The 27,419-nt window shown below is 41.8% G+C and overlaps 2 protein-coding genes across 2 annotated transcripts in view; one reads left to right on the forward strand and one right to left on the reverse strand.

The window, feature by feature from the left end:
* Window positions 1-292: 292 nt before the first annotated feature.
* On the forward strand, window positions 293-7,808 carry ska2 (spindle and kinetochore associated complex subunit 2). Its single transcript, XM_080530447.1, has 7 exons — window positions 293-340; window positions 2,988-3,077; window positions 4,877-5,053; window positions 5,196-5,270; window positions 5,793-5,835; window positions 6,857-6,998; window positions 7,201-7,808. Exons 1-7 carry the CDS (start codon window positions 308-310, stop codon window positions 7,322-7,324), a joined length of 684 nt encoding a protein of 227 aa, XP_080386573.1. The 5' UTR covers window positions 293-307; the 3' UTR covers window positions 7,325-7,808.
* Window positions 7,809-11,479: 3,671 nt separating this feature from the next.
* The window catches only part of tex14 (testis expressed 14, intercellular bridge forming factor), a gene marked incomplete at both ends in the record, with an annotated part of 62,581 nt that continues 46,641 nt past the window's right edge, over window positions 11,480-27,419 (reverse strand). The window contains 4 exons of the mRNA XM_080529288.1: window positions 11,480-11,552; window positions 12,577-12,723; window positions 25,370-25,468; window positions 26,955-27,039. Of these exons, the coding sequence (XP_080385414.1) occupies window positions 11,480-11,552; window positions 12,577-12,723; window positions 25,370-25,468; window positions 26,955-27,039 (404 nt within the window). The remainder of the gene's footprint in view (window positions 11,553-12,576; window positions 12,724-25,369; window positions 25,469-26,954; window positions 27,040-27,419) is intronic.

Here is a 27,419-nt window from a genome sequence, read left to right on the forward strand (position 1 = left end):
AGAGTGTGCCTATTGATACATTTGTTTCCTCAAGTGTAGAATCCTAATAAAAAGCTCTTATCTTCCAATAAAAGCAACATTACAACCACCACCCAGTGAAAAGAACAACCACCACCCAGTGTACAAAACAACCACCAACCAGTGAAAAGAACGCCATTTTATCAACTCCCCCCTTTTTCCAACGCCCATTTCCCTTACTGCGGTTTCGCACAAATGACCAATCGACTGCCACTATTCCTGACAGCTGACCAATCACAGCAGGCTTTACATGAACCAGTGGCTGCCTGAGGAATGTCAACTATTCAACATGGAGACAGCAGTGGACAAGCTGGAGGCGATGGTAAGCTGTGTTTTGAATAAACGACATTTATTCCCGAAACATCGTTATTGAATCTACATTGTTGGTCAATTGGTTATTGTTTTTCCTGTGGTCTCAAATGAGCTACTCGTGTAAATTATCGGTGCGTGAAGAAAATCGGAATGTAGCTCGGTCTTATACAAGCGAGGATCCAAATTCCATTTTTTTTTTCTGCCGTTCCCATCGCGATTAAATCAGAGAATAGAAGAAAACCGCGAAAACAGGCCATGCCTAGTTGTTTTGTGAAGCAACTAATGGTTTAAAAGCATCGCTTTTCCATGTCCCGTTGCCCATATTGAATGTTTATTTAGCTCGTAGTTTGTTTGCCACAACACGTTTCACAACGAGGACGAGTCTTTAGACCGCGAAGAGGCCGTGGCTGGCCCGAGACCGCGCGCTCGCTCCCGGTACCGGAACGTTAATGTTGAAATGAGATTTGTCACGGTTTCAAACACACACCCGTGCAGTTGGTTATGAGTCAATATAACTGGTTTTCAGTAATGCATCCAAACTGCAGCTATCTGTAATAACCGGACATTCCATTAGAACCGTGTGTGAGGACCTTGTGGTAGTAGCTCGCCTAGCTACATGTAGCCAGGACAGGAGTAGCAAAATCAGATTAGATAATCTAGGTGATTTTTATTTGCTATTTATTTGCTTTGCAGACTGACTAGACAACATTCCTGGATTTCATTTTGACCCATGGCATTGATAGTTAACGAAATACTGTGATCTGGGTAAAACCAAAAATCTCACAAAGGCTCATATAGAGGACAATCACGTGAAACTTTTTGCTCGCAATTGCTCGTGTCCGGAACAGTTCTGTAGATAATAGCTATTAATTCTCTCTCCAGTCTTCTTCCTCAGGCATGACAACACTTACAGGGCAATGTGGAACCCAGAAGGTTTTCTGTCTGTCCAGTGCCCCTTTTATATTGTACTACTGGTGACCCTCTTATGAAAGCAGTGCAATGTTAAAAGGGCATTGGCCAGGGATTTTTCCCAAGAATAGGGTGAAGGCATACAGCCCTGATCTAGATGCTGCTCACAGGTGCTCTGACTTTATTGCACTACTGTATTGGACAGCTAGCAGTGCAATAGTATTGTCAAAGCGTCTGGAAGCAGCGAAGACCACGTTTGGACACAGCAAAGCAGCAACAATATTGTTCGTTGTTATTAAAAACATTATATTTCTGAATTGAAAGTCCTGGAGGTTGACTGAAACATGTGATTCATAATGTACCATAAGGAGGGAGAGGGATACACACACAACATGTTGGTCTGCTGTTTGATATAAAATCTGCACTATAAGACTGCTTATAGACTGCTATAAGACTTATTAATCCATTAAACAACAACAATATTGTTATTTTCATTATGCAAGAACACTAAAGAGGAGCCTGGACTTTTTTGGCTTCAATAAAAATCAAGTAATCTCTTACTGAACAGGACACAAGTTGGACTACATTATAGGGTGTGATTGTTGCATTTTCATTGGTTAAAAAATGTGAACATCACCCACAACCAGAGTCAGTTTAATTGCCTGATATTTCATGTTGATACCCTGACATCTCTCAATTAATTATTTCATCATGAAATGTGTTTTTGAATCTGACAGTAAAGTGGATTGATCCTGAGTCCTGGAACCCTATCAGTATTGTCTCTGCTGTCCACTTTGTTCAGAGTAGTGCAATATTGCTTATAGGGTTTCAGTGTTTGGGGTGAAGCCTCATACGTGGCTCCATGCATGGGCCACAGAAACTCTCCACTCATCTAAACGAACCCTTTCGGAGGCAATGTTTTGTCTTGAAAAGCAGTCTGTATGTTTGGTTAAGGTTGCCACTGAACTGTAAATGAAGCAGCGTTTCTCTGTAGCAGTCAGCTGAGGTGTCGTTAGGGCTGCAGTGAGGCAGAGTAAGGGTTGCAGTGAGGCAGAGTAAGGGTTGCAGTGAGGCAGAGTAAGGGTTGCAGTGAGGCAGAGTAAGGGGTTGCAGTGAGGCAGAGTAAGGGGTTGCAGTGAGGCAGAGTGAGGGGTTGCAGTGAGGCAGAGTAAGGGGTTGCAGTGAGGCAGAGTAAGGGGTTGCAGTGAGGCAGAGTAAGGGGTTGCAGTGAGGCAGAGTAAGGGTTGCAGTGAGGCAGAGTAAGGGTTGCAGTGAGGCAGAGTAAGGGGTTGCAGTGAGGCAGAGTAAGGGTTGCAGTGAGGCAGAGTAAGGGGTTGCAGTGAGGCAGAGTGAGGGGTTGCAGTGAGGCAGAGTGAGGGGCTGCAGTGAGGCAGAGTGAGGGGTTGCAGTGAGGCAGAGTAAGGGGTTGCAGTGAGGCAGAGTAAGGGGTTGCAGTGAGGCAGAGTAAGGGGTTGCAGTGAGGCAGAGTAAGGGGTTGCAGTGAGGAGGGGTTGCAGTGAGGCATAGTGAGGGGTTGCAGTGAGGCAGAGTAAGGGGTTGCAGTGAGGCATAGTAAGGGGTTGCAGTGAGGCAGAGTAAGGGGTTGCAGTGAGGCAGAGTAAGGGTTGCAGTGAGGCAGAGTAAGGGGTTGCAGTGAGGCAGAGTAAGGGGTTGCAGTGAGGCATAGTGAGGGGATGCAGTGAGGCATAGTGAGGGGTTGCAGTGCATTAAGCGACATGTCCTCTTAGTTCCAGAAGGCGGAGGCCGACATGGAGTACGTGGAGAAACGGCTCAGGCTGGATTTCCTGACCAACGCTCCAGAGAACGGTGCAGCAGAGGTGAGTGAGCCTGGCGTCCATACACTTAAGTACTTCAAGAGGTCCACTGAAACGACACCAATGGCGCTTTTCCATTGACCGGCACGGCACGGCTCGCCTCAGCACGCTTTTGAACAGTTCTGGGTACGAGACGTTTTCCACTATAAAGGAAAGACCCGGGACTGTAGGAGGAGTTTACGTGTCATAAGATTCCCCCCGCTGATCTGATCAGCGGGGGGAAATGCGATAAGAATTATGTCAAAATGCAGCACTATCGTGCACAGATCAGCCTTACAACATGTAACATTAAGTGCTTGTTACTTGCCGCTTTCAGTTCTAGTAGACTAGTTTAGATCTCGCAACCAGGGAAATGCTGACTTCTATTTTTATTTCTCCTGACACGTTGAGCACTGTGCTTTTTTTGTTGGTGAACTACCGTAATAAGCCTAAAAAAGTTCAACTGTTCAAAAAGTGCAAATTCTCTGCTTTCAGAAACTGTTTGAATTTTTTAGATTGGGCATATATTTCATGAATTACGATAGTTTGAAGGAACGCTGTAAAATCCTGTCTGCTGCCGGCAGCTCCGGTTTCGGAGCAAGACGCGAATCTATCGGCATTAGTCAAATACATGCTCACATCCAGTCATCCGCTCACTGCTCTCCATCAAAAATGGCACATCCATCAATAATATTACATAATAACAACTGCTCTGATTAGATTGCTTAGATTGTTTAATACATCAACGGGGGGAAAAGCGAGATGAACTCGCGAGTATCATGCTTCCTCCATTGAACGGAAAGTCCTATCTATTCCATTCAAAGTGTTTAAGCCTTCCCCCTTTCCACTGGTAATAAGGAATTGGCAAGAATAGATCGATATAAATAGATCAACATAATGCAGCACTATCATGCACAGATCAGCCTTAAAACATGTAACGTTAGATATATAATGGAACGATGTATTTCTACGGAAAGGCTGACTGACGCGGGGCTCATACAATCAAGCGGACGTTTGTTATAGATACGAGTGCTCCGGTGTCTTGCTGGTAGTCAAATATATTTATTTATATATACAGCATATGGATGTTACGTGCCTGTTACCTGCCGCTTTCAGTTCTAATAGTTTAGATCTCGCAACCAGGGAAACGCCAACATGTGTTAAAGGGAGCAAGACGCGAATCTACCGGCATTTGACTGCCGCTGGACTGAGGAACAGCATAGGCACAGGACATCGCCATAATAGCGATTTTTTAATGTTATGCTTGTTGTAAATAAAAGTTCTATGATGCATTGAAATTACATTAAACTAAGATAATACGATGGTTATCATAATTTTCCTAAACTTTATTAATACGTTATTACAGAAACAGTAAGTGACATTTTCCGAGAGCGAAATCTGTTGTGGTATTTAAAGATGGCGGTTAGCGAAGAAATCTATGAACATGTGATGACGATTTCCATTGACCAATCAACGGTGTGCAGCGTCACACGTCACATGCAGCCTGGCAAAAAGGTACCTTTCGGCCCTGTAGTTCCTGCTCGTGAAGGGTAGCTAAAGAACCGAGCCGAGCCGACCGGGCCGACAAATGGAAAAGCGCCAAAGAAGCAGGCCTACCCGGGTCGACCCGGGCTGGCCCTGTAGTGGAAAAGCGCCACAAGCGCGCTGAATCTTCCCACGAAGGCAACGCGATCGAATAAAATCTCTGAACTCTCTAATCTCTAAGCCCTAACCTCTGACATGCAGACTGATGTCTTAATTTTTTGTCTGCTTAACAAACAAAGTCTCAGATCAATGTGACTTACCTTGCCTGTGACCCCCAGGCAAACCCAGTGAAGTTGCTAGAGAACCTGGCAGCCATCAAGGCCAGGCACGCAGCACTGTGCACGCAAGTGGAGGGGATTGCAGCCGAGCAGAAGCAGTCGATGGACTCCATCAGAGCGCATCTTGACACCACGGTGCAGCTGGTCCAACAGTTACAGCAGACCGCTGACGTAGAGGTAGGTTGTCCCCCCTTCACGTGCAGCTGGCTGTCAACAATGTGTCTGAAACTGGGATAATGTTCCATCACGTGTGATTGCAAGCGTTATGTGGTATGACTTAATATCTATCGTTTGGACACTGAACGTATTGTATTTGTAGGTTCCACCGTTGTCCGAGGTCGAGCAGGGCGCGGCGGAGTTCCTCGGGTTAACAATCAATGAAAACACAGCAGAGGTAAGCTGTCCACCTTGGGTCTGTCTGCTGATGCTCTAAACTAGAGTGGAAAGCATGTGTTATTTTTAGGGCTGTCAATCTTAACGTGTTAACGCTCACGATTAATCTGGAAACCATAACGCGTTCTTTAACTCAAATTAATCATTATTTATAATATAATATATTACCAAGTTCTACTGACGTGTGGCAAACACAGATAACACTGTAGAGGGGTGTCAAGACAGACTGATTTGTATACTGGGTTGTAATAATGATGTGTCGTTATTCAGGACCACTTAGGATATCGACATATGTATAGATGCTAATCACTACCTCCTCTTCTTATCTCCCCCCAAAAGGACTAGTATTTTAAACTTGATTATTAAACTTGATTAACTCATGATTATCCTGATTAATCACAGAATATTATTGTGATTAACTTGATTAAAATGTTCAGCACTAGTTATTTTCCATCAAGTCTTCTACAGTAATCATGATTTCTTACCAGGCTGCTAATATGTGGATGTTTGTGTATTCACACAGGTACCTGCATCAGAGCCCTCCTCAGCCAAAGAGCAGCCAGAATGTAGGTAATGGCTAACCTTAGGTCCACGACTCTCCCTTCCGCAAACCTTTCTTTTCAGACAAATCCATATTACATTTACTTTATAACCAATCACTGTTGTTAGATTGGAATACACTTTGCTCATATTCAATAGTGTTTATTTATGCCGAATGCACCCATGACTGCCACATTCCAGCATTTCCTCTTGGAAAGACCAAGGGGCCTCATTTATAAAGCTTGCGTACGCCCAAAAAGATGTACGCACATTTTCCAGAGACGACTACTCAGACTACGTCACTACTGCGCGACTGCAGTAATATGGCGACCTATATGGGTAAAAATATGTATTACAGATTGAGGATTTTTAACATAATGAACATATTTCATGTCTTTCTACCAACATATTTTAGTAGCAGATGGCAATTAGAGTGTATTAAGGCCTACATGTCTTAATAACCAGGGTTCCCTTTAAGAAATGTAGCCCTATTATCATAAATAATAAGGTGAACAGTAGGACGAATTACGTTTAAACTGATTCCGTTGTTGTATATTATCTATGGTCTGGCAGACGAGAGAAGTTTTATATTGTTATGACGTGTTCGTTGCGCAGAACTGTTGCACAGAAATTGACTGGGTGAGATTTTCTGGCCATTCCGTCGGGGTGTTTCACTAACCATTTATAGGCAACTATGGGCGTTAAAAAGGGTGGGACAAGACACTCGTTCACGTGCACAAAATTTAGAGTTGATTGTGATTTATAAAAGGAAGCAGGCATGGGACCGTCTTATAAATCTGAATGTTGGTGTGCGTAAATATTCTTGCTTGTCTATGTACGCAAGCTTTTTACGCCAGTTCTATGCAAAGCTTTATAAATGAGGCCCCAAGACTCTGACCAAGCACGGAACAGTAGGACAAAAGGACTTAGGCTAAGTGACCCCCCTCTGTCCTTAGCCTCCAGCTAGCACCTAGGGCTAAAAGTGCCACGACCTTTGTCCTTAATCTCAAGGGACAGGGGGTAAAAATGACCTCCCTTTGTCCTTAGCCTCCAGGAACGGGGGGTTTGAGGAGCTGAGTGAAGACACATTCGAGGGGGTTCCTCACAACGTGCGCTCCAACGTCAAGCTAGCCGAGCTCAACGCCTTCTACAAGCAGCTGCACGAGCACTTCTCTGCCAGGACGAGCAGGTCTGACTGGTCACCTTCCTGCTGAGACACATACCCCTTCACACAGAAAACACCAGCTGTGTCACCAACAGCAGGAGTTTAGTGCAGAACAGTTAAACTGGGGGTAGACGAGTCAAACTGTCATTTGTGTGTTAAATCGAGGCAATTGTTTGACTAGGCCTTTTTATGATCTTGCCGGTGCTAACTGCCAATCTTTCTCCAGTTGTGCCCTCAGTTTGCAAACCATGAAGCAGATGAACATGAAGGTTAGCAATGCCAAGCTGAAGACTCTGCAGCACCTCTCTCTGGTCAAGTTGGACAAGAAGGGGAACGTTCGACTACTATGAGACCTAGGAAGAAGAACATCCAACAGACTATTTAATGCTATTCTACTACACAGTAGTATCAGTATGTGGCGCAAACGACAGATTTGGCCTCCCCGTGTCCCTTTTGTAGGCATGTTGAACATAGGTTCCTTGTTGATCTCCTAAGCCCCACGGCGTACAAAGACTAAAGGCTTCGTAAACCTTTGTTACTTGCTTGGTAGTTGGAAAAGAACATCATGAGGAGCTGATGAAGAACACTGGATGGGACCGTCACCTCAATCTGGGAACAGGTTTCTAGGATGCTGTTAGCGAAGCACTATGTGATGCACCTCATATTGTAAATTAAAGATTAACTTTTTCTTTTGGTAGAAGACCAGAGTTTGATACTTGATTGTGAGGGTTTCCAACTCGGCTAATGTGTAATAATGAATTTCACCTGTGTAAATACTGTATGTCATGGTTCGAATTCCACTGATTCCTGTTTTAATTAAACTCTGTTCTTGTTCTGAGTGTATTTTCTGGCCCTTAATTAAATTCAAAGATTCCCTCTGCCTAATCATGGACTAAATCAAGAGGGTTATTGATAATGGAGATCTTTCTTGGTCACGTGGCCGGAAATTATATATTGATGACTCAGAGAGAAGGTTGAATCGTAATCATTGTATTAGGCAGATCTGGGTTGCATTCCCATGTACAGATGTTTCCAAGGCAGCATGCTCTGTTAAGTCCAAGCTTCAAGCATGGCTACGACATAGGAGATGTCGAGCTTGGCTGCGGCTGGTGCCGAGCCTGGCTGTGGCATAAAGAGATGCCAAGCAAAGTACTGATGTTTGTTACAGCTTATATACAGTTCTCAGAGAGGAAATAGCTTTTACCTCGTAACTTACAATACTGACATTAGTTCCCATACATGGCTATCCTGTGTTCATGCTGTTCTGCTCTGCTGACCACTGGGTAGGCTCCTATATCCTTAGAGTTAAACTGGTCTTACTGTTACTTGATATGGTATGTGCCTGCTCCTAAGAATGTTGTTTACTACTGAGAGTGGGCACACTTATGTTTAAGGTTAAACAATGAGTATTGCAATATTTGATAGGCACACAACATTTGCATATAGTCACACAAAAACGCATCATATCAGCTCACTCTTTTTTTTCTCCCATGATGTAAGATTAATTTGACTGGTAAATTATTTTTATTGAAAAACATGTGGAGTTCTTAATAAAGTCAATGAATGACCACATCAGAAATAAATTAGGCATCGGTTCCATCATACAAAGTACATTATATGTTAATATAACAATGTCTGGAAGTAGATCTTCAATCAAAGGAACGGCCTTGTGTTTCTGGTAACAAGGAGTGCTATTTGATTCTTTGATGGTCATCAGTCTTGCACGTGTTCTTGCCTCTGTTCACAGCGTTAATAGGTTTTATTAACTTAAGACAATTTAAGCATTATCATTACACTACACCCCTCCTTTTCTTGACTTAAGTCTATAAAATCTTATTAAAAAAGCTCTCCATCAATGGATTGTGGAATTAACCTGCTCAGAAACAGTTGGAAACAAAAATACAGATGTTAAGCATAAGTCTGTTAATTGGGTTATCTGGACTGTTGTTCCCGTCCCTTAGAATTCCTAGAAGAAAGTTTGTAAGTTCATGCCATGAGTAGTGTGTGCATGGTATTGCAAACTTGCAAGTGTTTGTTCTCTCTTAAGAGTATACCAATTTTGTATGTTGAATTCAGCTGTTTACTGCTGATGACACTGTTAGTTGCGTGCGTCAGTACAATTGAACAATTACGACTACATAAAAGTATGTGTAAGTCTCTCTTGTCATCATCATGTCTCTGTCTTAAATCATAAGAATTAACATTTCCATTGTTTGTCACATTGAAATGTCATTAGTTTGTCTCATTTCTCTTGTTTCATCCGGCAATAGCTTCCTTCAGCATCTGCAACATTCTCTCCCCACTTCTGCAATGGTTAATTAGACCAGATCTTAACAGCATCTCGGTCTCTGAGTCCTTCGCTCAATGTCTCTTGATTTCCTTGATTCTGTCAGGAAATAGAATTGACAGGCATTGTCAGAATACATTCCAGGTCTTTCTTGCTGAATTGTGTTTTCTCCATCAGAAATGTCCTCCTTTGATGTTTCATAGTCTTAGAGTCTTAATGTGTATTTCTCTGTTCACTAAATCAATCAAAATGTTATATGTCTGCTGAATTAACACAGATTTGCATGATAATTTCAATATGAGACAAATTTGTCTAGTTGTTGTATGTTGTAGCTCTATGTGTGTGTGTGTGTTTGGTTACAGGAGCAGTCTCCATTCTATTAATAGCCTAGGGTCAGAGTTTTAACACTCTCGCCCTGTTGTGATGCTTGGTTCAGAAATATGGTTGTTATTCATTTCATTCTTAATGATAACATTCTGCATGCCATTCATACTAGTTTGCTTCCCATGATGTTAATAGACATGCGGTTTTAGTAATCAATTATGTTGATTGAAACTTCTCTTAGAGTCTTTTAAATATTATGGCCAAATCTTTTCAAACTTAGTTTTCCTCAAAGTGCTGTGCTTTCAATCACGTATTTAAGGTCTTGTCCCTAACTTAATACACAATAAATATCTCAGTCTGTACTGTTTGTCCACAGTATTTCCATTACACAATAGACTTCTGCTTTGTTCCTTACAAAGTTCAGAATCTCCATAAATCCTAACTCTCAGTGTTTTGACCACCGTCTTTGACTATACAGCGCCTTCTATTCAAACTATATTTTAATTTAGTACTTTCCAATATCAATACATCTCCTTTTTGAAAAAAATTGAGATTCGTTCTAGAACAGCAATTCAGGTTAAAGCAAATAATCACATTGTGCCTTACCTGTTTCGCTGAATCTAGCATCCTGTTCGTTAGAAGCCATTTGATATATATGAGATCTTTCTTGGTCACGTGGCCGGAAATTATATATTGATGACTCAGAGAGAAGGTTGAATCGTAATCATTGTATTAGGCAGATCTGGGTTGCATTCCCATGTACAGATGTTTCCAAGGCAGCATGCTCTGTTAAGTCCAAGCTTCAAGCATGGCTACGACATAGGAGATGTCGAGCTTGGCTGCGGCTGGTGCCGAGCATGGCTGTGGCATAAAGAGATGCCAAGCAAAGTACTGATGTTTCCAAGGCAGCATGCTCTGTTAAGTCCAAGCTTCAAGCATGGCTACGACATAGGAGATGTCGAGCTTGGCTGCGGCTGGTGCCGAGCCTGGCTGTGGCATAAGATGCCAAGCAAAGTACTGATGTTTGTTACAGCTTATATACAGTTCTCAGAGAGGAAATAGCTTTTACCTCGTAACTTACAATACTGACATTAGTTCCCATACATGGCTATCCTGTGTTCATGCTGTTCTGCTCTGCTGACCACTGGGTAGGCTCCTATGTCCTTAGAGTTAAACTGGTCTTACTGTTACTTGATATGGTATGTGCCTGCTCCTAAGAATGTTGTTTACTACTGAGAGTGGGCACACTTATGTTTAAGGTTAAACAATGAGTATTGCAATATTTGATAGGCACACAACATTTGCATATAGTCACACAAAAACGCATCATATCAGTTATAAACAGTTTATTGAACAAAGAGTGCAAAATGTATTTGTCATGTAATAAAATTGTTACTAATGAACATTTAAATATAGATCTTATTTGGAGGTTTCCTTGGTATTACAGAATCTTTCCATTGAAATAGCAGTTGTTAGGCAGCCAGGTAAAGATATCCCCATGGCAGATCAAAATGAATACATCAACGACAACAGACAGCATTAATAATAATCAGTAATGATGTTAACAAGTTAACGGTTTCTTTCTATTTCATTCTAAATGGGCTCAAGTGGCCTACAACCGCTTAACGCCAACACAAAGAAATGGAACTTCAAATAGATTTACAGAACAAAATAATTATGAAAGACAACACAAAAAAATATTAAGAAGGTGAACAGTAAGATCATGTTTTCATTGAGAGAACTAGCAAGACGAAATGGATATTAAGATGAACAGTAAGAACAGCCAATACGTTCCAAGACCTTCAAATCTGGCAGTATTTGTTAACAGTATACCTTTTCAAGTGGTGACAGATCCATGAAGGTGATGAACAGTAATACTCATTGCCATGTTCCATCAATCGGAGTCTCTGAGGACTTGGTTGGGCTCACTTTGGGTCTTGATGGGAGACTGCTCTAGGACGATCACTCTGCATAAAAACACACTGTTTAAGTACATCCTCCTGTCTGGACGCATGGAATCAGTGACAGGGCACACAATTTAAGACAGCCAGAGCAGGGGCGTAGCCAGGTCATTTTCAGGAGGAGGAAGAAGGGGGTACAACAGTTAGATTGGGGGGGCCAGCCAAAAACCACCCAAACTATTTTTTGGGGTCAAAAATGAAGGCCGCCACCTACTCTAACCCCCAACATTTAGAGTACTAAGACTACTCTAACCCCCAACATTTAGACTACTAAGTGGAAACAGTTACTTTTCTTAAATTGTACAGTTAGGCTACACAGTAGTAGAGCGGAATTTTACTACAATACGTTTCTGTCTATTATAATATGGCAGAGATTCCTTCACATTCGCAGACCGACACGCACCCCTGTCATTCATCCCGGTTACATTCACTTTTGAATTCCATGACAAAACCATAACTTCCCGGGAGGCTACAATCAAAAACGTTTGAACAGGTGAACGCAGTTCGGGAGCGCTCTGAATCAAAACACACGCAACACAGCTGCTAGCAGGCTAGATCTATAAATAACTTCGCTATGAACATCTAACTGCATGTTTAGCACATCACAACATGCTAATAAAACATCAACATGCTAAAAACACATAACTACACACAATTAGATGATCACACAGTCCTTGCTTTTGAAACACGTTCTAAAACGAACGTTTGTTTATTCAAGCCAATGTAATCAAAGCCATGTAATTACTTACGCAGTAAGTTGGCCTATTGCAGATGATAGAGTGAATCCAATTCACAAATTAGAAGTATTTAGTGATCCTAAAACTGTTGTTGTTTGTTATATCGAGTGGGCACATCAACACTTAAACTTTCCTAATATGCAAAAAAAACATATTCAACACCTGCCACAGATGCCCCCCCCCGTGCCCCCACGGTAGCTCCGCCTCTGAGCAAGAGATGTACCGTGTCCTTAAAAAGGACGTACAAGCAGGGCTGATGGTGTCATAGGCTTGTTTGCATCATTGTTTCCTACCTGTGAGGTTGACTCCAGGTCTCATGATGACCGGCCGTCTCCAGCTTGTCGTCCGCCACCGCAGGAGCCGGGAGGGTGTGGTCCCCCGCGGGGCAGCCGGCCTCCCCCCCCACCTCGCCCTCGCCCTGGGGCTCCCTCACACCCGGCCTGGCCACATAGAACCACATACACACTGTAGTAGCATACTTGAAGATCACTCAGGCACACACACATACACACACACACACACACACAGTTGACAGTGACAACAAGGCTTGGTTGTGGATGAAAACACCAGAGACGTTCCTGAGGCTACTAACCTCCATACTAACACGCCATAGTGAAAACGTCACAGGTAAGTACGTTCCAAGAGTGAAGAGGCGTAGAAACACAAATGGGGTTCATGGGGTTCTGGAGTGGCTCAGAGAGAGGGGATGTGTTGTAAATGGTGCACTACTTCACTAAACACTGTAGGCCACTTGCAACATGGCTAGTAGGTTTTGACAGCTACAGTTAGGTCCATATATATTTTATAGCATATTGATGCACTCAAAAATTAATAAAATATGTGCAGTTGTGCACTTTTTTTTTTCAACAATATATTTATTGAGTTTTTTGAAAAAGATAAAACAAATCTTGAAAATAAATAATTAGTAATAATGATATATGTATATACTGTACATACAAGCAGATAACTCACCAGAATTGCCATACACATGTAGGCCTATATATAGTACGTACATTGATGGAGAGGCAATCATATAACTGAGCTCATATACGTATACACATACAAAATAAAAGGGAGAGAAAAAATAAAATAAAGGTAATAATAAAAACATGAAAACTGTTAAAAAATAATAATATATATATATATATATATATATAATAAAGAAAAGGGTACATTGCAACAGATACATTAATTATATCCAACTCCTACTCTACTCCTGGTCAATTCACACACCTGTTCAAATGGTTTATTGCAGAGTTTACATTTGTTCACGCCCAGGTTCGTCCATCCAGTGTGATAAGTCCTTGTCCTCCAGATATTTTATGAATGGGCCCCAAATACTTTGGAATCTTTCCTGCCTGTCTTTGAGTGTGTATGAAATTTTCTCTAATGGTAGACACCGAGACATCTTCCTAAACCATTGCACAATACTTGGTTTACCTGTGCTTTTCCACGTTAGTGCTATTGATCTTTTGGCCTGTAAAATACACATATCCATAAAGATCTGTTCACTGCATTTCATCCTGTGTCCCTCTGGATAAATGCCAAGAATAAACAGCTTAGGCTCAACAGTAATTTTAATTGACAGAATGTCCTGTATTATTATTCCAAGTTCTTCCCAGAATTCTTGAATTCTTGGACATTCCCATATACAATGAAAGAATGTACCCTTGTCCTCTCTACACCTGTTACATAAGTCTGGAATGTTGGGGTTAAATTTATTGAGTTTTTCTGGTGTTATATATACTCTCATTATCCAATTGTACTGTAGAAGCTTTAAACGAGTGTTAGCGGTCTGGGTTTGAGCTCTTTTGCATGCCTTGTTCCATTTTTCCACTGATATTTCCTCTTGAAGGTCCCTCCTCCATGCTTTCAATTTGGGTTCTGAAGATTCTAGTGATCTAGCAATCAACAAATCATATACATCCGAAATAATTCCCTTTCCGAAAGGATTTTTAATTAAAACTTTCTCCAATGAGGATAGAGCGGGTATGGCCAGGGAGTGATTTTGATTAGAATAAATAAAGTTTCTGAGCTGTAAGTACTTAAAGAAATGCTTGCGAGGGATAGAATGTTTGTTTACTAGAATTTCAAATGATTCCATATGCTCATCCTTTGAGTCGAATATGTCATTAATTTGTGTTATTCCTTTGTCAGCCCATAATTTAAAGCCCCCGTCTGCCCTACCTGGCACAAAGTAATTATTGCCCCAAATGGGACTATAGCGAGAGAGAACAGGTGTTTCCGACAAGTATTTTTGTACCTCGTACCATACAGAAATCATGTTTCTCAATATAGGGTTCGATGTTTTCCTTTTAAGGTTTTTCGGATTATCAGAGTATATATATGTCGGCAGTTGGAGCCCTATAGAGTTACACTCAATGTCTTTCCATGCTGGTGAAAGTAGTCCTTCTGTCGAGTAGTAAAACCTCAAAGTTCTGATTTGAGTTGCCCAGTAATACCACAACATGTTTGGGCATTGTAGGCCACCTCTGTCATAAGGTAAATACAGAAGAGACAGGCGAAGTCTGGGGCGTCTATTTTTCCATATAAAGTTTGTGAATAATGTCCTTAGTCTAGGAAATAAGTTTGGGGGAGGCGGCAAGGGGATGTTTTGAAAGAGATATAATAGCTTTGGGAGAGTGTTCATTTTCAATATATTAATTCTGCCTATCTGGGAAATAGGAAGAGATGACCATCTATCAATTGATTCGCAAATAGAATTTACAACAGGGCTATAATTAGTCTGTACCACTTCTTCTAACCTGTGAGTAATTTGTATTCCTAAATATGTAAAGCTGTCAACTGACTTAAAGTGACCAATATAATTGGGTGGGTTCTCTCTCTCATTCGAATTAAGCAGTAATATGGCAGATTTATGGCTATTAACTTTGTACCCAGAAATATTGCCGAATCTTTTAATGAGGTCCATAAGAGCCGGGATCGATTCTCCCAGATTTTTAAGGAACAGGATTACGTCATCCGCATATAGAGCTATGCGATGTTCAAGTTGACCTATAGGTATGCCTGATATTGATGTGTGATTTCGTATTGCAATTGCTAAGGGCTCAATTGCCATCGTAAATATGAGAGGGCTCAATGGACACCCCTGTCTGCATCCCCTGTTGATTTTAATTGGCATAGATATATTGTTGTTAGTAATTATTTCTGCATATGGTTCTTTATATAATAATTTCACCCATTTACAAAAGTTTTCTCCCAGCCCAAATCGTTCGAGAAGCTCAAACAGGTATGCCCATTCCACCCTGTCAAATGCTTTCTCAGCATCCAATGACAGGAAAGCTGTATCTGGTAACTCTCTTTGGGAATGTAAGATATTTAAAACCCTTCTTACGTTATGAAATCCCTGACGACCCACAATGAACCCATTTTGGTCTCCCTTTATGATATCTGGTAGAATAATCTCTAATCTTTTTGCTAGAATTTTGCAGAGTACTTTTAAATCTGAGTTGAGGAGGCTGATTGGCCTCATGTTTTCGCATTTATCATTTGATTTTCCAGGTTTAGGAAGGAGAGTAATCAAAGCCCCTCTCAAGGAGGGAGGGAGGATCCCTTCCCGAAATGAAGAGGTTTCCTTAATTTAGATTCAAATTTCTTATACAAATCGATGGGTAGGCCGTCTGGTCCTGCCACCTTCCCAGATTTCATGCTCTTTATTGCCATAGTGATGTCTTCTAAGGATAAGTCGTCACCCAGTTCCATCCTTTCTTCCTCTGATATACTAGGGATATCAATATTATTTAGGAATAGCTTTTGGTCTGGTAATTCTGGAGCTCTTTCGGAACTATATAGTTTTCCATAATATTCTCTAAATGCCTCATTAATTTTAATAGGATCTATAATAGAGTCATCATTATGAGTCTTGAGGTTGGTAATAGCTCTTTCGGTTTGAAGTTGTTTTAAGCGCCATGCCAAGATTTTTCCTGATTTTTCCCCTTGGTCAAATATAGTTTGTTTAAGTTTTAAGAGATTATCTGTAGCTTTTGCAGTTGACATTTCATTATACTGTGTTCTCAACAATAACAATTCCTGGTGAGTTTTTGGATCGGGATTTTGATAATAATTTCTCTCCAAGACTTTGATTTTTGACTCTAACAATGTAAATTTTTGTTTAGCTCTTTTAGATTTAGAACTTGTAAAACTAATAATCTGGCCCCTAATGTAAGCTTTAAAAGCTTCCCATCTGGTGCTTGCAGAAGTCTCATCTGTGTTGATTATGAAAAATACATCAATTTGTACCTCAAGGAAAGAGATTAGATCTGGGTCCCGTAGCCAACTTTGCTGCAATCTCCATTTTGGTGGATCCTTTTTCAAGCCTGGGTCTACATAACACAAATTATTTGGGGCATGATCTGATATCAGAATACTGTCATAATTACATTCCTTGATTCTAGACACCAGGCCTGCAGAAATTAAGAAATAATCAATTCGGGAGTATGTTTTATGTGTACTGGAAAAACACGAATAGAATAATACCTCAGGGTTTCTGTCTCTCCATATATCTCTAAGATTTAATGTCTTGATAAACTGATGTATAATTCCTCTGCTTTTATTATGGGACTTATCAATATGTGTTAACCTATCTTTAGAGGGATCTAGTGTACAGTTGAAATCTCCTGCTATTATATATTGACCTTTGAGGGTTGATAGAGTGAAAAACAAATTACTGAAAAATTCAGGGTCATCATTATTTGGCGCATAAATGTTGACCAGGTTGAGAAGTTCTGTCAGAAGCATGCCTTGAATTATTAGGTATCTACCTGCCGTATCAGCAATTATCTTTGTGACATTAAGAGGAATAGATTTATGTACAAGAGTCATGACCCCTCTTGCTTGAGTGTTAAAGGGCGCTGAGAATACCTTACCCTGCCACCTCCTCCTAATCCCAATGTCTTTGTCTTTTGAAAGATGTGTTTCTTGAAGAAAAATTATTTGGGAATTAATACTTTTTAATCTCCCCATCACCTGCTTTACCTTTTTTATTTTTTGTAGCCCTCTGCAGTTCCAGGATGTGAACTTGATGTCTAATTTACCAGTCATAGATAGCAATACATTTGTAAATTCCTTGTATCATTGTGCAATAATGTAAAGAAGAAAAAAAAAGAGGTCAAAAGAGAAAAACGAAGAAAAACAAACAAACAAACTGGGTCTCTCAACAAACTAACCGAGACCCCCCCAATGCTCCAGAACTGAGCATTCCCCCCACCCACCTGTTCACTCCCGTAACGCTGAAAACTACTCCACACCGAGTGAGGAGTAGTGAGGCTGAACTGATTAATCTCCTTATAAAGAGTAACCTTCTCCCTCCACTAAATGTGAAATAAAAACCTAATTAACAAAGTTGGTATATTGGTCAACCACCACTAAATGTTAAGTATAGAAGCCCATTGTGAATTGTATATTAGAATAACTAAAGAATGTGGATCAGCAGTTGACACCCTGAAAATAACTGAGCCCAAACTGAGTTTGAGCGGCATGTTATGGGGTGTTGCTGTTATAGTACATACACACATACATACATACACACACACACACACACACACACACACACACACACACATACATACACACACACACCCACCCACATACACAGTGCTTAACATGCCCTATTGTGAAAGTTTCCTGGCCCCCTGGTTGAATTTAGTAACCAAAATAAAAAGTAGAAGAATACATTGGCATATAAATGTATTATATAATTGACATTATGTATTATGTAATTTATCATTTAGATTCACCACTTCAATAACGATATGTTGCCAATCTGATCTGAGGTTCGTTCGGGGCTGTTTTCTCTCCATTCTATCTCCGTTGTTCAGGAAACAGTGCTGCTCGAATAGTGCATTGTGGGATTATGAGTTTTAGTGTACTTTTTTTGTTACTTTCTGACCTACCGATCTACTCTAATATCCTCAAGGGAAACACATTGGCATATTAATCGCTTAAATAGACACAATTCAACTTGTTTCATGTAACTTGAAAAAACGAATAACTGTGAAATAACATTGTAAACCCGTATCATGGGTCTAGCGTAGCATTGAATCATTGTTGACGGTGAACTGTGTTCGAGTAGTGCATTTTGGGACATTGAGTCTTAACGTGCTAATTTCTGAGCTACTCTCAACTGAATGACCCCAATATTTTCTCCGAAAACATAATAGTATGTTAAATCATCTAGACACACACAGTTTAACTGGTTTGCAAATAAACATATAAGAAAAAAGAACAATATAAACCAGTGTTAGAGGTCTAACATGACGTTGCTCGTTATCAAAGCCAATAGTGCTAGTGTCTCATATACTCATCCACTCTCGTTCTCTTCTTGGATTCGTTTGATGAAACTTTCCACTTCTGTCGGTGTGCCAAAAGTTTGTGTTTTGTCCTTGTGTGTCACCAGCAATCTAGCCGGGATCAACATGCCATGTTTTATCCCCATGCTACGTAATTTCTGTCTGGCCGAGTCGAATTCCTTCTGCTTCTTGTGTTCTCCTGTCGCTAGGTCGGGGTAGAAACGTACTGGTTTGTCCTTGTGTAGGATTTGTTTTTGGGCTCTGGCTGCTCTTAATACAGTCACCTTATCTCTGTCGTTCAGGAATTTCATGATCATCGTTCTCGGAGGCGCGTTGGGCTCCCGTCTCTGACCAATGCGATGAGCTCTCTCCAGTGTGAGTTTGGATCTTAGTGCTGTGAGCCCCAGTGTCTCCGGTATCCAACTCTCGAGAAAGGTGCAGGCGTCGTCTCCCTCCTCTCCCTCCCGCAGGCCAACGAGTCTCAGATTAGACCGCCTGGCTCTTGATTCTAGGTCTGTCACCTTGTCTTCCAGTTCTTGTTTCTTTCCCTCCAGAGAGTGGACCTTTGCCTGGAGGACATTCACCTCATCCTCCGTGTTGGAAATACGGACCTCTGCATGTGTAATTCGTTCCGTACATTCTCCCATATCTTTCCTCAGTCCATCAATTGCGACCAACATTTCTTCATGTCGGTTTGCAGACTCGGACCTCAATTCTCTGATAGCTTCCAGAATCCTGTCATATTTTCCCCCTTCTTCCTCGGCAGTTTCTGTGATCCCCGCGCTGCTCGAGTTAGCCTTAGCATCGTCCTTGTTTCTAGGAGAGCTGAAGTCCATAATTTTAGATTGTACTTGTGGGTTCTTTCGGGTACTCGGTTTCCCTTGTATAGACGACATCTTTTACGAGTGGTATGGCTGATTTTAATTGACTTTAGCTAGGTTTGTAGCAGAATTTGTTTGAAGGTTTTAGTGGAGGTGAGAAAACCAGTCTTCTCAGCACGCCGCCATTACCGGAACCAGTTGTGCACTTTTGATTTCCTGGGCAAAACATATAGCACTCTTCTAGGCTATACTGTCAGTATGCTCTTAAACTGTGAATTACCAAGTCTCAGGGGTGCAAACTGGCGATGGTCCAAAAAGGTGACACTTTTTTTTTTGCCCGTAGATGGTTAGCTCTAGCATTAACAGTGGTCTAACAATGATGCGCGTGTAAGTAGCGATGGCCCTGACCTTAACACCCTCATAATTAATGTAAGCAACCTGTTTTCAAAATAATTATGCTGGTTCCTGCAGGTTTCAACAAGTTACATTTAAGACCTTTATAAGCAGGGGTGCACACAACTGGTGCGCCAGTGCGCATGCGTCGCCAAAATGCATGCTGCGCGGCAGCCGCATGAAGACGCTCTTGCGCACCAACAGCTGGAACCGCTGGGAGAGGAATTTACTTCCTCAAAATCTAACTGCTGACTGCTGCATCACTGAGGCACCCGACGAGCCGTCAAAATGTCCAAGAAGCAAGCCCCAATAAGTAACTATTTGCCGTCCCCTCAGCCGAAGGCCCGACGAGTAATCCATCACAACAGTCGACCGACGACGACCACGGCGACTCCCCTCACGAAAACATTCGGAAAGTATCGTAACTCGTACTTTCATTCCGTGTATCCCGTATCGCACGGTTATCACGCCACCATCGCTAAAAGGAAAAACAACACCAAGGGACTTCACGTTTCTTTTCTCTGAAGCTTTCAAACTTCAGACGTTTGTTTTACAGCTTCATTATCGCACCTCGACCCCTGACCCAGGGAATATGGTTGGGAATTCTATTATTATAAAAAAAATTAAAAAAAAAGACTTATCAAAATAATGAGCTACTTAAAGTGATAGCCTACAACATCCTCTACCATGGTTGAAATTGAGGACAGTGATAACAGCAGTCAAGAGAGCAGTGATGATGATGATTAAGCTTGTAGCATAAATAAATGCTTAGGCTGTAACTTTTTGTTGAAAAGTTGATTTCAGTGTTTACAGAACAGAGCAGTGCTTAAAGAGATGTCCGTTTATTTTGCATTTGTTTATTTTGTTTTGCACACAATCATTTGTTCGTTCATCTTTATTTATGAATAAATGTCGTTTTGCTAATATAAGTTATCCATGTATCCCTTTTTTATCCATCCTGTGGGACGGGTCGTGACTCGCAAGCTCAGGGAGCACCAAGCAGCATTCCTAGGTGCTCCTCTGAGCACTGGACCCAAAAAGTTATGTGCACCCCTGTTTATAAGACCAGCTTTAATAGATTTTAAGACCTATTGAGCAAGTATTGGTATTAGACTCACATTCGTTGATTCTTTTCATTAGCAATGCTGGGTGATCTGTTCTGTTGCATATAGAACAATGATAATGTAAGTTAGCCTACTCTATCAATTTCTTGATTCATTTCCATTGCTTCTCAACACATTACTAGATATAATAGCATAAATAACAGAATAAACTCACACACTTACTTACACTGCATAGCCTACATACTGAGATATGGCACACACACACCTCTCACAGGAGGGCCACACACACACACACACACACACACTATATTTACTAAAACACACACACCGTTGCGACCACTGCAAGTTTGAAGAAATTCTAACTTCACATGCCTACAGTCGAATCGCCTCCCACGGCGATTATCGTATAGTGGCCTCTTGTCTTATCATTTCACGTGGCAAAATATCTGGGTTTTGGGCGCAGCTTAACCAATGTCACACGAGCAATAAGTGCAAGTTTTGTTTTATATGTTGTCTCTCATCCGCACGCGTCGTATTCCCACGCAGTGGGTCTGGCGACAATAATACATTTTTCCGGTCAGACTTTTAAAATAAAAATAAAATCGATTCTACGCAAGTCTAAAGCACACAGAAGCCATTAAAAAGGTTTATTTTGAAAGTCTCGCCCTGTGTCTGATCCTGATGTTATAGAAGCAGCGTAGCAGCAGGGTAGAAGCTAGGTAAAGGGGGACGCGAGACAGTCTCAGGCAGCGTTCGTAAATTCGCTCTGAGAGCGCCGGAGGGCACACTGGGCTCAATGTCATAAAGGGACCAAGTATTTTGATTGGACAAGAGGCATTCCATGACTGCTGATCAGATTTCCAGAGCGAATTTACGAACGCAGCCTAGGGCAAACCACTCGCCGACTCGTTTTCTTCATAACACAACTTGAAGTTGTAAAGTACCCACTCGATATAATAAACAACAGTTTAACGATCTCTAAATACTTATAATGATCATCTAATTATGTGTAGTTATGTGTTTCTAGCATGTCGATGTTCTATCAGGTAAATTCGCTAGAACTAACCTCCATACCAGGGGGTTCAGAAGAAGAAATCAGTCCTTCGTCACTTACATCGTCGTCCTCTATGAAACTTTTAGGTGGATTGGTTACCCTAGCCTAGATGGTCTTCGTGACATTTCACAATCACAAACATATATTATGTACAGAAACTCACTAAAGTATAAAACACCGCTAAAATACTGCTTCTCTTCAAATCACTCCATGACACTTTGAGGTCAATGCATTAGTTTTTTTGGTGAACTACCGCAATAACCCTAAATGGCTAGAGAGTGCAACTTCTCTGCTTTCAGAAACTGTTGGATTGTTTTCGATTGCACATATAGTTCAAGAATTACGATAGTTTGAACGAACCCTGTAAAATCCTGTTGAGAAGTTATCGCAACATAGAAATAACTTCTATGTTATTTTATTTTATTACTTCTTATGTTTCTACTTCCATCTTAAGACCTTTTTATTTCAACTGCAGCAGAGTTGAGCAGACAGGAAGATGTTAGCTTGGGCATCATGTGACTTGGATGAGATGAGATGTAGACCCCCCCCCCCCCCCCCAAAAAAAAAGATCTACATGATTCACATACAGTGTTTCCTCTATATGCATTTATTGGTGGCGGGCCGCCACCAATGAATTTCCTCCGCCACTAATTGATTCAGACAGTCCACTTTGATTCAGGCTGCGCAGAAAGGCAGCGAGTTATTATGACCGGAGAACAGAAAAAAAGCAGATTGAAGCTAGATTTAGGCCGCTTCCAGACCAACATTTCGTTACGATTTAGGGGTAGTTATTTACAATATGTTACAATGTTGCAATTAACCTCGTCGTTTGTGTTCGCACTGCAATCGAGACTCTCAACAGGCTTTCAAAACGGTGTGATTGGTCCGAATTTAGCGGGACATTTGGATTTCTCTCTTCTCCCGTCGCCGGTGCCTTTAATCCCGTATCCTAATCGAAAATGCAACATCATCAGCGACGACTGTGGGTTATTGCATTTACTGCTGTTCTCTGGTTCATGTTCTTATACCAGTGCTCCAAGGACGTGCCGTCCATATAAGCATAGTAAGCAGTGCTTACCCAACGAAAAAATAAAAAAGGACTGTGAAAATATTAAAATAAAAGTGCATGTAACCGTTTGTTTGTTTTCATTAAAAGAGTCGTATTTTAGGTCCCAGGGCAGCAGGAGTCATTCATTTTGACGCCACCTGCATGAGTAAGCACTCGCTATTCTGCCTGCTTGCATTGCGTTACATTATAAGCACTTCTCTCTCTGCTTTCCCTCGCGTACATTCGAATGAGTGAAATTTTTATTTCTTATTTTTTTTCGATGCTTCAGCCCGCTGTTTAATGTGGCCAGGGTAAGCATGCTTACAGCCAATCAGTAGGTCTTTCATTCCGATAAGAGCTACTGATTGCCAGATCCGGATATGGCTGGGGCACACACGAGGAGCGGCATATTGGACGAGGGCGGTATAGGAGTATTTCCGGACAAGGATCCGTCGCGCAACAGCGCCCCCGGGGTGCCGGAATAACGGTGCTGGGCTCGAGGAGCCAGTCAGCTAGTCTGCCTGGCGGCCTCCTCTGGGACTGCCGGCCACGGGGTCGTGCGGCGGATCCTTCGCAATAGGCAGGGGATAATTGGATGCTAGGTTGGGTTCAATTGGCTACCAAATTGGGTGAAAAGGGATAAAATCTGAAAAACAAAAAAAAACAATTTATAAAAAAAAAGTTCACTTAACATTTCACCTTACTTTCTCTCGCCCGGCAGAATAGCTTATTATGCTACCTAGCTCAAACGATCTAAATAATAATAATCAATAAGGATAACTTGCTTGATTTTGTGAATATGGACATTACTGTCAGCGACCTAAAGGGATTTCGTAGACTGGACTGGACTGGAAAAAGCCAGCCGAAGCCAGCGCTCACCGATCTTCACACCCAGAAAGGGAGAGTCGCCAGCAAGCCTGGTATGAGCGGTTTATATGATTTATATGATTGGCGAGGCTGGTGGCGATCTGTGCTTGTTTACATGGTTTGAGTACTGCTGTGCTGCTGGTTATGGTTTCTTATTTAAGACTTCCTCTGCTTAATCAATCAATCAGAGAGCTGCTTAATCAATCGCTGAGATAGGCCTAATGTCGCTGTCCGTGCCTTCTGGACCAAAAGTGTTTGAGAGAGATAGAGAGGGAGGGTTTGTGATGTGATGTCAAGTGCCTATGTGACAAAGTGTGAAAAGAAAGTGTGTTGTGAGTTTACTATGGAGGATGGAAACGGTGTGTGTCTGTGTTGTGCATGTGTGCGTTTGCGATGTTGAAACTGGACTTGTAGATTTCAGCAGGTTGGCTACTTGAAAAGATCTTGGTTAAAAAAAGATTGAACAATGAGCACCCCTGATATAGTCGAAACTGGCAACTGTTTTTTTTTGTTTTTGGTAATCTGATCACAAAGTGACACTACAGTTTATTAGCGGGTTCTAGGGCATCACAATTGCATTTCCTTGTCTATATCTTATGCTTACCCAATCTAAAAGCTCACGGCACGTGCCTGCAGTGCTCAGTATAGAGTATTTTAAATGAACATTCGTAATGTATGTCTCTGATGTTCATGGTCAATTAAATCAGCCTATTTTGTGAAACAAATAATGTTCCCGCTAATGGGTTAACCGAGCATTCTCGCACCTAACGTGCAAGCACCTAGCTTCGAACTACTCATAGCAATATGCGCGGGGTTGGTTTTCTTTAACTCAACTGATAGCATTACCTTGCTGTTGGTTGTTTACCGAATGCTCCATCTGACTGTCACACTGTGATTTTACTTGTGTAAACAGTTAATGAGTAACGTTAGCCGGTTTTGTGCGTGTACTCTCATGTCGGCCTACTTCGTATTGATCTTTCTGTGTGTGTGTGTGTGTGTGTGTGTGTGTGTGTAATGCGCGTTCCGCATGTTCCGCTGCAGCTGCAGGATATATTGGTTTGATCACCTTCTATATAAAATCACCTGCTCGGCTTTAATGACTTAACCGCTATTACAGAAATTATAATTGTTGCCACCCTATAGTTTTTGGTGAAACTACGTCTTTGTTTTGAGCGCCAGTGCGCGTTTTATGCGCGTGCACGCAGATTTTTTTTTTTAAAAAGATAACCGCTCCGCCACTAATGTGAAAAATCCTGGAGGAAACACTGACATAGGTCACCTATTTTGAGGTAAAAACTTTGAATTTCGCCAAAAGGTGACAAGTTTGCACCACTGAACGCGTTGTGGAACATATCTTATATGCAGCAGGTGGGATTAAACCTTGAGCATTGCTGCATCCAATGACGTCTGAATTAAACCCAGGAAACAATGATGTTGCAAGTGAACCTCCGCTTAGTTTGCATGTATGTATGTAGCATGTATAGGTTGAAGTTAGTATTGTGGAACGTGTCTTAGGCTCAACAACACTCACAGCGGTTGTGCGACAGGCCCTGGGCTCCTCAGGACCCTGTGACCTGTTGCCTTCTCCACCAGCATGGCATGCAACGCTTCATCCAGAGTGGAGTGAGCACTGAGAGAGAGAGAGAGAGAGAGAGAGAGAAAGAGTATGGGCCCTATTATGCACTTCATAAGTCTTAAGCAATAAGACGAGGCGGTAGATCTAAACTTAAGACGTGGAGGCGTGGTCAAGGCCACTTTGCTATTATGCGTGCGGTAGTGGGCGCCTAAAACTCGGCGCTAAGCAAAGAAATTAGTCATGGGTGTGTTTTGGGCGTCTTCTCAATCAACCCAATCAGCGTGCCAGGTGCCATTCCCTTTAAGAACCGGCTGCGTTGAGTCTTTAGCGCTATGCTATTATGGAAGTCCTAAGAAGGAGGTCAGCGCGCTTCTCTGCAGAAGAAAGTAACAAGCTCGTGCATGAGGTCATTGCTGACCAAACGACATATGTCAGTTACTGCCTGACGGGTGAAGCGCAGCTCATACAAGCATTGCTGCTCTGTAAACAGAATAAAAGAATATATATATAGGCTATATTATACATATTTTAATAATAGGCTATAGTATAATTGTAATTGCAATATATTATAGCATTATTAACAGTTGGATCACCAATTGAAAGCGCTAAAATGCTTAGATCACGAGTCCAGGATTGATTTGAGATTTGTCAGCCCGAGGTAACAAAGTCGTTGCCGGTATATGCGCTCGGCGCGCCGTCTTCGTCTATCATAATTCCTTCCTAGGATATATTCCATTGTTCTCTCTCTCTGGCTTAACATTTGCCAGTGGTGGCATTTATACTGTGACCGTAATTGACGTCTTGCCGTGGAGCCACGTGCGTGTTCATGTGTGCCCACATGCATGCGCAAACCGCGGAGGCGCGCTCGTGTTTCAAAACGTGCATGAAGTCTAAACTTAAGAACTTTTCAAACCACTTCTTAGCGCTAGGAGCAAAGTCAGATCGCATAATAGCAGGGGCGCCTAGTGCACTTCATTAACATATGAACACTCCCACAATGAGCAATATATGCACGGGAGTTTTACGTCTTATGTGTGGGCGCCTATCGACACCTGCATAATAGCAGTAGCGCGTATGAAGCGCATAATAAGGGTGGCGGTAGGTCTTAACCTGGCGGTGCGTCTTAATTAAGACTTAAGACGGCAAGTTAAGAAGTGCATAATAGGGCCCTATATATCATACAGTGTTCTGGTGTATGTGCATGCTTCGCCACTCTATACCTTAATGAATAAGTACATTTCATGTGACTAATATAGCAGACGTGTCGAGCGCAGGTGTGTCCAGCCTTGGGAATGTTGTGCACTGAGAGAATAACCCAAGTGTGATGGTGAGGAGATGTTTTACTGTAATACTGTCAGTGTCCTCTATCTACTGTACTACTGTCAGTGTCCTCTAGGTGGTGTACTGTACTACTGTCAGTGTCCTCTAGGTGGTGTAATACTGTCAGTGTCCTCTAGGTGGTATACTGTAATACTGTCAGTGTCCTCTAGGTGGTGTACTACTGTCAGTGTCCTCTAGGTGGTGTCCTGGTCTACTGTACCTGTGGGTCTCCTCCAGCGGGTCAGGGTCCTCCGGTGGTCCTCCGGCCCGTCTCTGCTGCCCAGGAGCTGCATGGCCCGCTGGGTCTGGACCAGCGGCAGCAAGGTTGTCTGAAAATGTTTGGTTTGTTTGTTTGTTTTCTCTGTGTCTGAGGAACCGGGCCTGAGTGGAGCATAACTCATTAATGCCAGAGACGACAGGTGCAAATCTCATCATTTCTCTTGTTCGCTTTTTATATCGATGTCTTGTGAAAATGTCTCGAGTCCAAGGCATAATATCAATATCAACAGTCAACTAAGTAAATTAAAGGTGAAAGTTTTTACGCTGTTATTTTTGTGGATTTGTTGTTTTCATTATTCAATAGGAGACACCTTCACAGTTGTTTGGGTTTAAAACGATCTCTGAGTCAATATATCTTGCTTTGAATGGCCCGATCGGTCCTGATGTCCCAAATTGCTTATTTGAT

The sequence above is a fragment of the Nansenia antarctica genome (assembly GCF_963989245.1).
Source record: "Nansenia antarctica genome assembly, chromosome: 4".
Taxonomy (NCBI): domain Eukaryota; kingdom Metazoa; phylum Chordata; class Actinopteri; order Argentiniformes; family Microstomatidae; genus Nansenia; species Nansenia antarctica.